This window comes from Triturus cristatus, chromosome 7 (genome assembly GCF_964204655.1).
Source record: "Triturus cristatus chromosome 7, aTriCri1.1, whole genome shotgun sequence".
Lineage (NCBI taxonomy): Eukaryota > Metazoa > Chordata > Amphibia > Caudata > Salamandridae > Triturus > Triturus cristatus.
Genome location: NC_140590.1, coordinates 1,603,772,551 through 1,603,789,366, shown reverse-complemented (window position 1 = coordinate 1,603,789,366; position 16,816 = coordinate 1,603,772,551). Strand labels below are relative to the sequence as shown.

The window sequence follows — 16,816 nt, the reverse complement described above, 5'->3', positions numbered from 1 at the left end:
TGACCAGGAAGCACGGAATACCAATGCCATCCAAAGACAGAAGATGCAGGAGGGTTGACGGTGACTTTCTTGCTGCAGCTGTGAGGACCAGGCAACTCTGTGGAAGACCAGGAGCCGTTCACGAGCTGTTCTACGTCGGAAGTCAAGAACCAGGAGGTCGGTGTCCAGCAGGGGCCCCAGCAAGTCTTGGCAGCAGCACCAGACAAGAAAAACGAAGAAGGTGCAGTGCAGGAGAGTCAGAGCAGGCCCCGAGCAAGCATGGGAGCCCACTGGAGCCCAAGAGGAACCTCAAGAGGACCCACAGGCCAAAGGCACAGGAGTCGCAAGAGGACCTCGAGCAGCTCACCAATGATGCCGGCCTACAGTGCAGAGGATGCGGTGAGGACGAAGGTCTTGGTAGTAAGAGATGCTGGAAGCTGGAGCTTCTTGGAGCCTGCTGATCTATGGGGAAGAGAGTCAACAAGAATTTGCAACGGCAAGTTGACGCCGTGCACAGGTGTTCTATTCCAGCAGTTGTGACGAGAGATACTGGCCTCAAACTCAGTAAGAAGACAGTACAGGCCTCGAGGTAGTTGCAAAACCACCACCTGTGTTGCTGGGCCTTGCAAAGACTACAGGACATCAGGAGTAGCAAACCGGTCAACTCAGTTGCAGTGCCTGCAGATGCAGGGGAGTGACTCCTTCACTCCAAGGGAAGTTTCCTTCAGGTGTCCTTGATGCACACAGTCCTAGAGGAGAACCTGGATGGAGCAAAGGCACAGGCAACGCAGAAGACTGGCAGGGTGACTAGATCAGTCGCAGCAGGAGTCTTCCAGATGCAGTCTTGGTTCCCAAAGTGAAGTCCAACGAAGTCCAAAGTGCCTAAATAGTTGAAGTGGAAGTGGTTTCGAAGACAAATCTTGTCCCACAATGAATCTGAAGAGCCACCCACAGGTAAGCCCTTAAATACCCAAAGTCAAGGGTTGGGATGATTCAGGGGTCCCTTCCAGAGGAGGGGCTAGACAGAGTGGACTATACCTCCATGTCCTCTGTCCACTTTTGCACCAGAGCGGGAGCCAAGGCCTCCCTGAATTGGTCCCAACTGGAATATGCAAAGAGTGCACCAAATGTTCCCTTCAAAGAAGTATGGTGGCGCTGACAAGCACCCTCACCTAGCCCAATACACTAAGTCCTGTCCGGGAGGTGGTCACACTTTCTTGTGACAGGAAACCTATTGTTCTACCTTCCTCCGCTGGAGTTTGGCTCAGCCACAGGAGGGCGGAATCATGTCTGTGGTCGGCAGCAGCATTAGCTCGCTGTTAGACCCTGAAAGGCTGGTACTGGGAATACTGGGGGAGGGGGGGGTGGGGGGGGGCAGTACATGGGATCCTACATCCAATGCTGTAATAGGTGCTGGGGTAGGATCCCAACTTGTTTGATACCAAATTGGTTTTGGTGCAGCCAATATATAGTGAGACATCTCGCAAATGACTTGATGCCAGATGTACGATGCTTTGTAGCGTGCCCAAACGGGTCTTAGACCCGTTTGCCACACTAAAAAGTATGGGCCCATGTACAAATAGTTTTTGCGACTCACAAATAAATTGACTCGCTGTTAGGAAGGGGCGTTCCCTTCCTAATAGCGACCGCAAAGCTATGTACCAATGTTGTGCCACCAAGTAGGTGTTAATGCTTTCGCAAATGGGAAGGGTTTCCCAGAGGATCCCTTCGCCTTTGCAAATGCATGCAGTATTAGTTTTTTAATGGCAGGCAGTGGTCCCAGGGTCCACTGCCTGCCCTTAAAAAATGAAACAAAACAGTTACATTTTTTTTTTATAAATGCATCCCGTTTTCCTTTAAGGAAAATGGACTGCATTTATAAAAAAAACTTTGCTTTATTTAAAAGCAGTCCCAGACATGGTGGTCTGCTGAGGCCAGCAAGCCACCATCCCTGGGAGGGCCTGTCATTCCCAATGGGCTCGCAAATTGCAAGAGGCTCCTTAATATTCATGAGCCTCACAATTTGCGACCCCATTGGGAATTGCAAAGAGTGTTAAACACACTGTTGTACATGCCAAATAGCGCCTCACAAATTGCGAGTCGCAAATGCGACGTAATTTGCGAGACGCTATTTGGCAGGTCGTACATCTGGCCCTTGATGTCCACTATATGCTTAAAATGGCTGTCCGCACTTAAAAAAGCCTGGAGAATCGACTCCTGGGTTTGTAGGGTGTGCCCAACAAGCCTGCCTTCAGGATTGAAAGGCCTACCTTAGGGGTGACTTATAGAGTTTGAGTGCAGTGACCTCAGATATCTGTCGTGAGTGTTGCTAGCACCAGCTCACTCCGGCTGCAATAGCAGGACTTTAGTCACAGTTTGAGTGGACTCTCATGGGTGGCATAATACATACTGCAGCCCATTGGAGAGCCCTGGTGGATCTATGCCCTGGGTGCCTTAGTACCATATACTAGTTGCCAATTAGGAAGGTATCAAAGTACTTACAATAGTCCAATTTAGGGAGAGAGAACAGTGACTGGGGTCCTGATTAGCAGGATCCCAGTCAGACCAGTCAGAAAACAGAATGCCAGGAGCTAAAAGTAGAGGTAACCATGAAAGTGGATCCTACTTTCCTACACCTCTTTATAAAGGTGGGCCCAAATCTAGTGGCCTTGCATCCTCTAAGGCGGTTCTTTTTGCCTCCGGTGATTTGTTCAGAGACCCGTTCATAAAAGAGCTGAGGAAATTTGTATCCACCTTTACATTACTCAAAAAGGCTCTGGCATCTATCAGAAAGTCATTCACCGCTACATATTTTTGGGGGAATGGCAGAGAGAGGGCACTCTGCTGACTGCCTCATTACCCAAGGCCTGCAAAGAGGACAATTCTTTGAAAGAGGGACCTAAGCTGTTTTGGAGGTTACTTCCCCTCCTGACTATGTAGAAGCCCATGGGTAGTGAGTGGAGTTTCCAGAGGCAACAACGCAGGAAATGGTATTGCTAAATGCTACCCATTTTCCTTTATAAGAGTAGGGGTCAGTTGACCCAGTTTGTGAATGACTGACAGTCAAACCAGAGGGTGTATGGGTCCTCCAAACCATCAATGGTTTCCACATAGAGATCTATAGCTTGCCAAGACAAAACATCCTTCTCAGACAATTGTTCTTCTCTTGAGAACAGTATCTTCTAATAGATTGGGAAGTAACAGGTCTTGAGGAGAAAGCAGACATTTCACGAACAACACCCAAAGCTTCTTGAGCAGTTTGTTTCAGGTGGAAAAGAGTGAAGCCAGCGTACAGTCATCAACCTCAAGGAATTCAACTAGTGGTTGGTGTTCCACCACTTCAAAATGAAGGGCATCCACCTGCTGACATACAAGTGGATTGTATGGCTAGGTTAGATCTGAAGGATGCAAATTTCAGGATCCTTATATATTCACCGCACCGGGGGTTTCTACAAGTTGTTTGGAGACATGAAGTATTCAAATTAATAACTCTACCTTTCAGGCTGTTGCAGACCATGGTGCTTCACCAATGTGCTGAAATAAGTGATGGAGTGCCTCGGATCAAGAGTAATATGCCAAGTCTTTCTAAAAATAAATCATACTTATGGACCTATTTCAGCAACAGCTGTCCGTCCATCTCACTATGATGGTGACATTGATGGAGGGACTAAGATTTTTCATAGACAGGAAGCAATCTCTCATGATACCCTTGCAACAGTTTGTTTTCCGGGGTATTGTCACTGACTCTGTAAAGGCAAGCCTCAACCTTCTAGCAACGAAAATGTAAAATATCAGAAAAAAACTGATTAAGGTTCTGCCCAAACACAGGATGTCCCTGCTCTTCATCGCCCAGCTGAGTAGCACTCACTTGTCATCTATCCAGACTATCTTCGCCAGAACACTACACTACAGAGACGTCCAGCGATTAAGCATGACCCATCTCCGGAGGGGACAGACTACCTCCCTGGTAATTTCAATATTAGAGGAGGCCAATGAGGAGATCCGTTGGTGGCTATCCGACATGGAATGCTGGAATGGGAGGGCAATTTTTGACTCAAACCTAGACCTTATTTTAGTCTAAGGGGAAAGTAGGCTGGACTAGGGTACCAGATTTGGAGAATTGCCTACAGGTTACAGGCTATCAGACCAGGAACCGGGACTAGTAGTAGGAACGTTTGGAGTGAAGTTTTGGACGAAGGAGAAGCCAGAATGATGCGCGATGCTAGAGATGAACCATATCTCAGCTATAAGATACATGTCACCTAGAAGGAACAATATCGACAATTCTGACTGAGTTAGCCAAAGATTTTTGGCACTTCTGCCTTGAAAATCAGATACCACTGACAGTGAAATACCTCCCGGGAGAGATCAATACAGTAGCAGACTGACTCCAACATCATATACAGGATTTAAGCCTACCAAAATTGGATCCACAGGTTTTCCAAGCACTAGTGCACACATAGGGTCAATTTTCTGAGGATCTCTTTACTTCTCACTTGGATTTCTAAATTCAGAGATACTTCAGCTGAAGACCAAATACAGATGCCATGGTGACAGACATTTTCCTGCAGGATTGAAGCGTAGAGAGGGATAGGAGTTCTTGCCATTTGCTATGATAATGACTGTCGTATCCCAGGCAGCAGGCGAAGTGGATGATAGTCACTCCATTGTTGAAGTCTCAAGTCTAGTTTCCAGCTCTGATGGAACTTTCATGGGATTCTCCTATCTGACACCTCAATAACGGGACAGTTTGTCGGATCTGCAGGGGCAACCTCACAGGCTGGTGGAAGAAGGAAGCTTAACATTAATGGCATGATGCCTAACAGGAACAGATGTAAAATCCACTGATTATTGACCAAGCTAAAAAGACTTAGTCCAGACCAAGCTAAAATCTGGATCCCGAGGGGTCGGAGTTTATACATTACCGCCAGTTTCTATTAGAAATGGCTAGCGACACACTGGTTTACAGGTCAGTAAATACATTTCTCTCTGTCATTTCAGCGGAACACCTCCCGATTGAAAGCCTTCAGGTGGGGTGAACCACTTCCCACAGTATGAAAACTGCTAAGGGGCAGCCGTCTTTCCTTACCACCGGAACTAAGATAGTCTAGGTTACGGGATCTAAAGTAAGTTTTGGAACTATTCATATATTGGCAGTAAAATAAATATCTCATTAGTAAGGCACTTTCAGGTAAGTTAGCCATGCTTCTTTGTTTGGTTTCTTGCCAAAGAGTGTCAGATGTGAGGCTGTTGGTATCTCAGAGAGAATGTTTACCCTGGATGGGATTACTGTTAACATCTCTAGAAGGATTACAACTAATACCAGAACGATTTCCTATTCATCTTTTAGGGATAACAAGTTGTTGTGTGTGGTGGAATGAATTAATCCATATGATAGTGTGACAGAGGAGCTCCGACCTCCTGGGTAGAAACAGCTCCTCATTGCCTTGAGAAGGCATTTTCAGCTGTCTCATCTCCTACCATTGCCAGGTGGGTACATTGGGTTATGCAGTAAGCAGGTTTTGATGTTCAGCCGTTTGTAGCACACTTGGTGCTATGGCTTTGAAAGTGTTCATGCTTGGACCAAGTAGAAAAGATATGATGAATGCAGATGATTGATCCTCGGATTCCATTTTTTACTTTAAATCAGTGGTGTATGTGACCCTGCCGGTGGTAAGCTTTGAAATAAGATAATCCTCGCTTCAGGCCCTCACATAGAATAAATAAAAACATTTCTAGCTATCGAGAATGAAAGCTTTCTATTCAATTAAGGCCATGAAGCTGGGGATTTCTACGCACTGTGATTTACCCACCAATTAAATATCCATCATCTGGATGGAACGTGGTTAGCATTGTTTAGCACTGTTTGACAGAGAAATTCTGTTCTCTGTGTGTTAAGTCTCTTATTTCAAGATAAAGTTAGTAAGTTAAATGTATAATGCTGGTTGCAGGTAAACTAAATGTACTATGGATTGTATCATGGTAGTTGACGCATTTGGTAATGCCATATTTCTGGGGATCGAAAAGAAAGAGGAATAGAAGTGTACTTAGGCTTGAAGCTTGGCATGTGAGGAAAGAGGAGGCATAGAAAGTTTGAGAGCCTCTTTAGAACAGAGCGATTGCTCCAGATTGGACATAAGACTGTGTTGTTGTTTTATAGAAAACGTAGTTTGCTTCAATATGTTAGTGTGCTACTGGAGAATGAAAGGAACGAAAATAAAGCATAATTCTCGCCTCTGTGTCCTTAATCGAATTTAAACTTCCCTTCACAATAACTAGGAAATGTATTAATATGCATAATGTTAACCTTCCTCCATGTTTCTATTTACTAATTGGATGAGCCGGATTGTGGTAGTTTTACTTTGAATCCATGTGCTATTGAAATAAATAGCTTCTAGAGAGATTGCATTCTGACTCTCTTTTGCAATTCTTGGACAGTTGCCAGTGTGCGAATAGTTGATGGATAAGTTTGTAAATGCCCACAAACTCACAAGTTTGTATGTGTTCCAACATTTCTAGCCATCTAGCACGTAGGAAATTTACACATCCATAATAACACACCTTACTAGGTTAATATTACACATTTGTACATTGATTTATGAGTGCAAATTCATCTTCAGTGATTTGCTACAACTCCTAAATGAAGTCAATTGTATTTAAATTGATCTTGCAAGTGCAAACTCCTCTGTGCATATGTTGCAAATGGTGCAGCTTTTCAGTAGGGATGACAATGCTTCACCACAACAATTTTCACAGTGATTTTTAAAATAGTGATTTTTTCCATTTAAGAATTTCAGAACATATACACAGGTGTATGCTCGAAGGGAAAAATAAGAACAGAAATGTGTTGTTCAAGTGCCTAAAAACATGAATGTTCATGCTTAAAAAGAAATGCTGCAGCATGAGGAAAAAGCAGGTTAACAGAAAAAAATGTAATCTAACAGTGCAGTGTCATACAATGCTTATGGTAAAATTGTTCAATATGGATTGTCAATTGTCAGTCTTATGTGATCAACGATGGATTGAAGCTGCTGTAACTTACAAAGCTTATTGTGTACAGATTCTTATTCCTGAAAGCCAAGTCTTACCTTCATCTGCAAATGAAGAATACTCACAAGAAGACGAATCTAAACCGCTTGAGGAGAAGTTCCTTTCAGCCTTGATGGATACAAAGCAAAACACTGCTCAAGAGGAAATCAGAAATGTTGAAGCAAAGGTAATTTAGCTATTGAAATCTAAAATAAAATCCTTTAATTTCGATAATAGTTATCTCAATGGAAAACGATATGCTCTAAGATAAAATTATATTTTATGATTTATACAAGACATAATGTAAAAGATGGTTCTCTGTACAGAATCTTAAAAACTAGGTGCAAGTCTATCAAGTTGCAAAACAACAGTTCTCTGAGAATTTATAGCATATTTGTTTTCATTCCTCCTTTCATTTTTAGATCTTGCCTAGGCACCACATGTGCTGCCTCCAAGAGACATGCAGTATCTAGGATATGGGCTAAAAAAAAACGCCCACTTTTTCATTGGTTCCTCTTACTGTGCTTTAGAAATGCTGGCTTTTCATTGATAAATACACTTAGTTGTCCCTCTTTTTGTTCTGCCCTGGAGACTGCCCTTGCTACATGAATCATTTCACTGTAGGCCAAATGTTTTCCTTCAGTGCACTACTTTGTCTTTCGCTATGTCCTCGCTGCTGCTCCCACTTCACCTTATCGCCCCTGCCCTTCCCAGAACAATATCTCCCGCCCCTCAGAGCTTGTTTGTATTCTGAATAGTTGCTCTTTGCTCCCTCTCATGGGCTGCAGCTGCCTCCTCCTCCCTAATTACTTTTATGTATGTTATATTATAATAGTTTTTTTTATTTAAGGTTGTGCTTGTGTGTTTAAAATATGAATGGTTACTGTTTGTTTATTATAAAACAGAGTTTGTTGTTTAATTGGTTTGTGGATTATTTTTATGTCCTGTCCATTCATTGTAACATCCTTAAAAAAGCAATGCAGCAGATGCACACCACTTATTGTGAAAGCAAGACACTGGCATATTATTTTTGCTATTCGTGTTCCAAGCCTGCCACCCACTTTTATGTTATGTTAGGGGGATTTGTAAAGTGCACTGTTACCCTGAGGTGTCCTGGTGCTAACTGCGGTCCTCCATAAATCAACAGCAATTAGAATCTGATGGAATCATTGGTCAAAAAGCCAGGTTTTTAAGGCCTTCCTGAAATCAAGTAAGTCCGACCTATTCCTCAGGTGGAACAGGAGATCATTCCAAGCCTTAGCCGCACAGACGCTAAAACTTTTACCTCCCCACCTGGCTTTTTTTGTAGTAGGTGCAATCACCAGTTTTGCACCGAGGGGGCGTAGAGGTCTATTGGGCACATACCATCGAAATTGCTGCCTCAGATGGTCAGGTCCAATGCCTTGTAGAGCCTCAAAGACGATACAAAGTAACTTAAACTGCACTCTTTTCTTTACAGGTAGCCAGTGAAGTCTACTGATTTCCCCGGAGACCGAGGCAAATTTTGGTATATCTGAAAGTACTCTGGCTGCCGCGTTCTGCAGGAGTTGGAGTTTGTGCACAAAACGCTCCTGGATGTTACGGTATAGACTATTGCAGTAGTCTAACCGTGATGTAATCAGAGAGGTGATCACCAAACGCTGGCTGTCCTTTGGCAGGAAAGGCAACATTTTCCTACATGTCCCTAGGACATAAGCTGTGGCAGAGGCCACTGCATTGACTTGAGCCCCAAAATTGAGATTGTCATCTATTATCACTCCCAGGTTTTAACTTTTCCAGTGGGAGTAGGGAGCGGCCCCATAGTGTCAGGCCACCAACTTGGCTTCCAGAAACTAGGATCGTTCCCAAACAAAACAACTTCTGTCTTACTGGAATTGAGCTTAAGACAATTTTTGGACATCCACCTCCCCACCACTTCCATGCAGACCTGAAACCGTCTGCCTGTTCCAATCTCCTGGCTGGGGTGCAATGACACCACAATTTGTGTATCTTCGGCGTAAGAGGTGAGAGAAAAGCCTTAGGAGTTTATAAGAGGAGACAGAGAGGACACATAAATGTTAACAAGTGTGAGACTTAAAGATGATCCTTGTGGAACACCACAAGGCAATCTGAAAGGAGTGGCATAAAAATCTCCCAATGATACGATTTGCAATCTTTCGGAGAGGAAGGAATTCAAAAGTTTCCAAGCTTTTCCCTGTACTCCACATTCCCGCAACCGGTCCATCAACAAATCGTGATGGACCGTTTCGAATGCCGCTGAGAGGTCCAACATAATCAAGGCGGCCTTACCTCCCCGGTCAAGGGCCATCCGGATCTCATCCGTACATTTTATTATTGCGGCCTCGGTACTGTGACCCTCTCTGAAGCCATATTGAGTGGGGTCCAGGGCTTCGGAAATTCGTAAAAAAGTGCAAAGGCACAAATATTTTGACCGGATTGTGAAACAGCCCTGCACTGCATCTGCCCTCTGCCCCCTTTACAATCTCACAAATACAGCAATAAATGGAGGTGTGTCTCTTTTTGAAACTGCAGTGCCCCTTTTACTTAAATTTCCTTTTTCAAAACTCGGCTTCCAGTGTATCAAACAGCCTGCTGTTTTCTTTCTCTGCTGTGGCTAATTCTCTGTGTAATTACTTCCTTGATTGTTTTCAGAAGTGTGCTCCACAACACTGCTTAGTTAGCTTGCTGCTCGTGTTCCAAGCCTGTGGCACCCTTTCAAATTGCACGTAGCTATGTGTCTCTTTTCTTAATTGCTCGTTTTTTATTTCTTTCCTGTTTTTTAGGTTGAGCATTCAAGACCTCTTGTATATACTTTAGTATATACTTCTATGTGTATGTAGTTTGTGGGCTCTGGAGATCAGCCCTAGGACTTGCCTGCTTCAGCTTAGGGAATTTTTATCTGTTCAACTGCCTCTATTTAACTGTCTTGATAGAAAACGACCAGTAGAGGTCAGTAAAGTACCAGAATTGCTTTCTGCTTGTTCTATTGCCTCTATTTCACTGTCTTGATAGAAAACAACCAGTAGAGGTCAGTAAAATACCAAAATTGTTTTTTGCTGAGTGACTTTGTTTTTTTAATTTTTTCTGGCAACTGCCTCTATTTAAATTTCTTGATAGAAAACTACCAGCAGAAGTCAGTAAAATACCAGAATCACTTTAGCATTCTCTAGATTCCAGTCCATAGACATTATCATCCACGAGCACCCGTAGATAATATTTTTTTCAAATCTTGTATTTTCAGTGATATGACCACCGAAGGCCCCGTTGTTATATTAAAAACAGAGCTTTGAACTATACCATTTCCCGCTGAAAGGCACTATTTCTCTCCATGTGTTCCCATACCTGGTGTGTCATGCAGTTTGGTGCTTACTTTCCCTCCATGTTAAAGAACAATAGATGTTTCAGCACCCAGGCTAATGTGCTGCATAGCTAAATGCATGTAAGGTCCCAAAGACCAATTGCATTGCAAATGCTTGTTTCTCAAGTTGTGCCCCTTAGTTTTAACTTAATGCTTGTAAATTGAAAATATTGATAAGAACAGGAAAGACAAGCTGTCTTTCACATACCCCCAGTTGTAAAATCAAGTGAACCAAGAATAGTTCTTAACACATAGGTTGAAAACATAAAGCATGTGTTGTGCACATCAAAGTGACAATGTGGACAGAAAGCAGTCTGGCTAGCTCTTTAATCTGCAGAGATCTTATCATGGGCTATAACAGTCTCCACAGTAAATGGACCCTTAACACCGAATCACCCCAAATTACCATATGTCAAAGTGATGCCCACACTATAATGGATGTTTTCTACTTTGAATTCTCCCAGCTCTGCTCAGAAGAGAAATATTTTCATTTCAAACAAATTTGTCCTCTTCTGTTCTATTCAATTTATTTCTAAATGTGAAATCGTGCTTGCATACAATTTTGTATGTGTGCAAACAAATGAAATAAATATGTTCCTGAAAAGCATCAACTTTGTGCCTTATGCTTTCTCGCCCTGAGTGTGCCTGGTATGCCCAGACATGGATTCCGGTCTCACTGTGCCACTGGATTCAAGCTATCCTGGCTGATGAGGGTGAAACCCCGAAACTGGTCCTAGGATGCTTGTTTCCGGTCCAGGGAGGACCTGGCTTGACAGTTCGGGATGGACTGTTCCCATGAGGCACAGGGTCAAGGCTGATTTGCATATGGCCAGGTCTAAACTGGGGTGGCATGGTGAGCAACAGAATGATGGATATAACCCAGATCTCTTGACTGGGGGTGAATATTTTTATTTGTTCTGCATTCCGTCCATCAACTGTGTGTCTTCTGCTTTCTCGCCCTAAGTGTGCCAGGTATGCTTAGACGTGGATTCCGGGCTCACTGTGACACTGGATTCAAGCTACCCTGGCTGATGAGGGGTGAAACCCCGAAACTGGTCCTAGGATGCTTGTTTCTGGTCCAGGGAGTACCTGGCTTGGCAGTTCGGGATGGACTTTTCCCCTGAGCCACAGGGTCAAGACTGAATTGCATATGGCCAGGTCTAAACTGGGGTGGAACGGTGAGCAAAACAATGATGTATTTAACCCAGATCTCTTGACTGGGGTGAATTTTTTATTTGTTCTGCATTCCATCCATCAACTGTGTGTCTTTTGCTTTCTCGCCCTAAGTGCGGCGGGTATGCCCAAACGTGGGTCCTGGGCTCACTGTGCCAATGGATTCAAGCTATCCTGGCTGATGAGGGGTGAAACCCCGAAACTGGTCCAAGGATGCTTGTTTCCGGTCCAGGGAGGACCTGGCTTGGCAGTTCGGGATGGACTGTTCCCATGAGGCACAGGGTCAAGACTGATTTGCATATGGCCAGGTCTAAACTGGGGTGGCATTATGAGCAACAGAATGATGGATTTTACCCAGATCTCTTGACTGGGGGTGAATGTTTTGATTTGTTCTGCATTCCGTCCATTAACTGTGTGTCTTCTGCTTTCTCGCCCCAAGTGTGCATGGTATGCCCAGAACTGGGTCCTGGGCTCACTGTTCCACTGGATTCAAGCTATCCTGGCTGATGAGGGGTGAAACCCCCGAAACTGGTGATAGGATGATTGTTTCCTTTCCAGGGAGGACCTGGCTTTGCAGTTTTAACTGGACTGTTTCCATGCGGCATAGGGTCAAGATTGATTTGCATATGTCCAGGTCTAAACTGGGGTGGCATGGTGAGCAAAAGATTTATGTATTTAACCCAGATCTCTCGACTGGGTTGAATGTTTTGATTTGTTCTGCATTCAGTCCATCAACTGGGTGTCTTTTGCTTTTTCGCCATAAGTGCGCCGGGTATGCCCAGACGTGGGTCCCGGGCTCACTGTGCCACTGGATTCAAGCTCCAGGCTGATGAGGGGTGAAACCCCGAAACCGGTCCTAGGATGCTTGTTTCCGGTTCGGGGAGTACCTGCCTTGGCAGTTCGGGCTGGACTGTTCCCCTGAGACACAGGCTCAAGACTGATTTCCATATGGCCAGGTCTAAACTGGGGTGGCATGGTGAGCAAAATAATGATGTATTTAACACAGATCTCATGACTGGGGGTGAATGTTTTGATCTGAAAGAAACAAGTTAGTTATAGATTCCTTACCTTAGCATTACCCCCAGGCGTCAGACTGGATCCGGTAAGTTTTTTTGTCAGCAGTACCTCCGCACGTCGGAAGGTGGCGTCGGTCGGCTCCGCGTCCGTTTTTGGCGTCGTGGTCGCCGAGATGACGCCGCCATAGCTACTTAGACACAGCCCTTTTGCGCTGACGTCAGTTCTTTCTTTTTATGCGCCAGCCAGCGCAGATCCGAGAGAGTGGTTTTTCCAGTCACTTTATGACTGACTTTTTCTCAACTTTTGTCAACTTCTTTTCTTGAGTCCATCGACTCCTCGTGCACGAGGGATGCCCGGTTTCGAGGCCTGCGGTTCTTGTACCCGACTAATGTCGGTTACGGATCCGCACCGCATGTGCCTCTTTTGCCTGGAGCGCAACAACGACCCCATGTCATGCACCGACTGCCGGTAGATGGCGCCGAAAGCTTTGCGGGAGCAGTCCCGAAATCTGCTTGAGCTCCGGCAGTCTGCTCCGCGCCGTTCGAGATCCGGTCGCGAGGGAGGTCGAGGGACTGGTCGCGGAGCCATCACCAGTCGTCCAAGTCATCGAAGTCTTCGCACTCGGGTCAGGTAAGTCGAAGCACAAAAAGAAGTAGAAGAAGCATCGTTGCTCTTCGACTTCTCCCCGTAGGTCGGCCTATGCGATGAGCGATGCGGTGCCCCTCCCGCAGCTCCGTATGCGGAGCCCGAAGGGTCGACTCCAGGCTTCCCTCCCTTCCCGGGACCCGGAGAAACTCCTGCCCAACTTCGTACATTCTACGAAGCAATGCATGCCATCTTTGCATGGTCCATACCCGCCGGCGCGCCTTTGGGCCCATGTGTAGGAGAGTAGGGTCTGCTTCCTATGGTCATCCCCACTTTTTGCTTTTGCTTCACTGGTTTTCGACTTAGATGTGGCTGTGGTCCTGCTAATCAGACCCACAGCCCAGCTGTTCTCTCTCTAAATTCATACTATGTACTTTAGGTACATAACCAATTGGTAAGGATCACCTTATAGGGCCCTGTACAGTGTACCTTAGGTACCCAGGGCATGGGTGTACCCTAGGCCTACCAGGGGCTGCAGCATGTATTATGCCACCCCTGGCTGGCCTCCCATCATGACACAACTGGCTGATCACTCAGCCGGGGCAAGGTCGTGTAATCACCCCTTGCTTAGGTATAGTATTCCTATACCTACCTTATATATAGACACATGGGTAACCTTTAAGCCACTCCGATGGCAGGCCTTAACAATCCTGGAGGCAGAGTGCTTGGTAACATGTGAGATGGTGCTCTAGCATGAGCTGAGCCTGTCTGCAGCTTTCGGAACCATGTCCTTATAGCTGTTCTATGATATCGCCTAACATATACTCTTAAAGTGCCTTATAATCCTCGCGGTTATGGTAACTATGGTTTGGCTTTATCAAAACATGTCGTGTAAGGTGTCTTACACTTTGGAATACTACCCCCACACCATTTCTGGTGATGAGGATAGTATTCCCCCCTTCTAGAGGGAGAAGACATGTTAAAATCCTACTTAACCGGTTAAAGTTAACCAGAGCCCCAGCATCACAAAATGGATGCTGCTGCCACGGACACAAGTCTGACCTCCTGCTGCTAGGAGTCCTTCCAGCGAGGGAGGCTTGGACAAAAGGTTTCCTGCCTTGGGAGGTGCTAGCACCACCCCAGAGAGGACTTTGTGTATTGGGGCAGGGAGGGATGAAAGAAACAAGACACTGCCTGGGGCACACAACGTGTCCCATGCATAGTCCGGTTCAAACCGGTGCTGGGGCACTCCAGCCCCAGCCCTGGCGCGAAACTGGACAAAGGGAAGCGGGTGTAACCACCCCCCTCCCTGGTCCCACCCATAGGAGGGACCTAGCAGGTAACCCAGCCCCCCAGATTAGTATAAGAGAGGGAGCTGAGTCCCTAGGACTTTAGATTATCCTGAACTGAAACTAGACACGAAACTCTGGACCTTCGACATTCGACGACAAGAAGACTAAAGAATCTCCCTTGTGGCCAAGGAGTGGCCACCCTGTGCAAACAGGCACCAACAAGCGACCTGCCGATTGCTTTGCCCAAGTTCTACGAGGAACCGACTGCAGAGCCCGACCAGCGCCTTGATTTCCAGACTTTTCCGACCCTGATCCACATCCACAGCCAAGCTGAGATCCGTGGAGGCGACGAGAGACGTGGGACCGGCTACCTGGGAAAATTGGCGAGTAGCTTCCAGTGCAGCTTCTGAGGCATCCTCGAAGTTGTGCTTTGGGGATTGAGAAGCCCCAACCCCGAGCACCATCTGCACCGAAGATCAGCCCTCCACACTCCACAAGTTCTGCGTGGGGCCCTTCTGCATTTTCCTGCTTGACGCGTCCGTCCGGTTGCTGGCCCGTTGGCTAGTATCCTCAGTGACGAAGAACCCTTAACTTTCCACCACTGGTTTGGCTCCTCCAGACTGGCCCTTGCTTCACTGTGAAAGAAAAGCACCTCAGACCTTCCTGGTCTGCACCTGAAGCGAATTTCCATTTCCGCGTGGGTTGCCTTTGCTAAGGCTTGTTGACTCCAATCGGGACGTCGACTCCGCCAGCAGCAAGATCCTTTGTGGGACAGCTCGTACCCTGGTTCTGGTCATCCTCGACGCCTCCTGGTCCACGCAGCTGCAGAGACAAGTTTCAAGACATCACCTGTGTTCTGCACGACATCGCCTGGTTCCTTCCTGGTTCCACACGGTCACTGGCTAGTGACCCAGACTTTGTCCCCTCTGCTTGCAGGTGTTCTTCCTTCAAGATCCATCCGTGGATCCACCGGACATCTTCCTCCTGGCCGCCTGCCAGCATCTGTTCTTCAGGCATCCATAGGATCCAGCGACGACACCCGACACATCTTCACACCTATGCACCCGTCTCCTGTGGGTGAGGTAACGCGAGTACTCCGGTGCTCCAGTGGATATTGACTATCCAAGTGTCTAAGTCTTTAGTTGCTTCCTCCTAGTTACTTCGGAAGTGTCCTTATTCTTTCTATTTCTAACTGTTACATTCCCATTGACTTTAATGTAACCCGCGTGTGTGTTTCCACACTGCACACGCTTCCCGTGGGCCTCCCACTTCCTAACTATTGGTAGGGTAGTGTAGCCCCAGCGATTCCCTAGGCCCTAGGCCTACTCCCTGTTCGTGACGTGGTACTTATACCACTTTCTTGGTATATGGTTTGCGTGGCCCCTGGGCCTAACTGTATTTTCCTGTTTAACTTAACTTATGCTACTTAAGAAATTGTTTGTACTTAGACCTCTGCCTCTGAACTCATAAAGAGTGCTGAGGGTATATGTTAGAATAAATACATCCTAATTTTATATATACCTGGTGTGGTGTCCTTTCATTTGGTATTCAAGGGATTGTAATGGTATCACAGCTGGCTTCACATGCCATACAGAGTTTAGCCTAAGACTGCTCTTGTCCATGCTACCACTAGGATAGCTGGTCTATAAGGTTGACTTTACAACCAATCACCATAAGGGTTGTTTGGACTGATACAAGGTGTACAGTAGAACTAGTGACATCATGTATCAGGCCAACTTCTCACATTGGTGAGCAGCGGTTGGGATCTGAGCTTGCTGTTGTGATACCATTATAGTCTTGAGATATCAAATTGAAAGATCACATTAGGTACTGTAAGGTACATATAAAACAAAATCTTAGAATACTTAAGTTCTACTGAACTTATTAGTTGTAGGTTGAAGGGCCTAGCACACCCTGACTACAACCACTAGAGAGGTTTTAGTAGATACAACTAGTGTAGGTAGGTGCACATACCACACCCTCACTAGATCATGCCTCTGAGAGGAGATCAAGATGATTCTCTCTCAGGAGGGGGATATCCTAGAAAGATACCCTCTAGATATGATACCCTAACTTTTCAGGAGATGAGACAATTGTGTACCTCCAGAAAGTTAAAACAGGTTTCAAACCCTACCCTCATTTATCTAGTGGAGATCTTAGAAGAGTATGATGCTCAGAGAGCCTCCCAGGATGGTACCTTAGGTACAAATGAGGGTCTGCCCTCTACAGAATACTCCCCTCACAACACTGATCAAGATGAGTCAGAAGGGACTTCAGGAGATGAGGTAGACAGCCAGGTCCAAGTTAGGAGACTTAGCCAGGCTAACTTAAGCCTACATGGGAGTCAGAATGGGGTCCCCCCATTCAGTCCCTCAAGTGGACT

General features: G+C 45.8%; 1 protein-coding gene across 1 annotated transcript in view; it reads left to right on the top strand.

Annotated features, from left to right (window-relative positions):
- The window catches only part of SYCP2 (synaptonemal complex protein 2), a 4,998,961-nt gene that overhangs the window by 1,476,109 nt on the left and 3,506,036 nt on the right, over positions 1-16,816 (top strand). Inside the window, exon 17 of the mRNA XM_085615168.1 lies at positions 7,040-7,195. Within this exon, the coding sequence (XP_085471294.1) occupies positions 7,040-7,195 (156 nt within the window). The remainder of the gene's footprint in view (positions 1-7,039; positions 7,196-16,816) is intronic.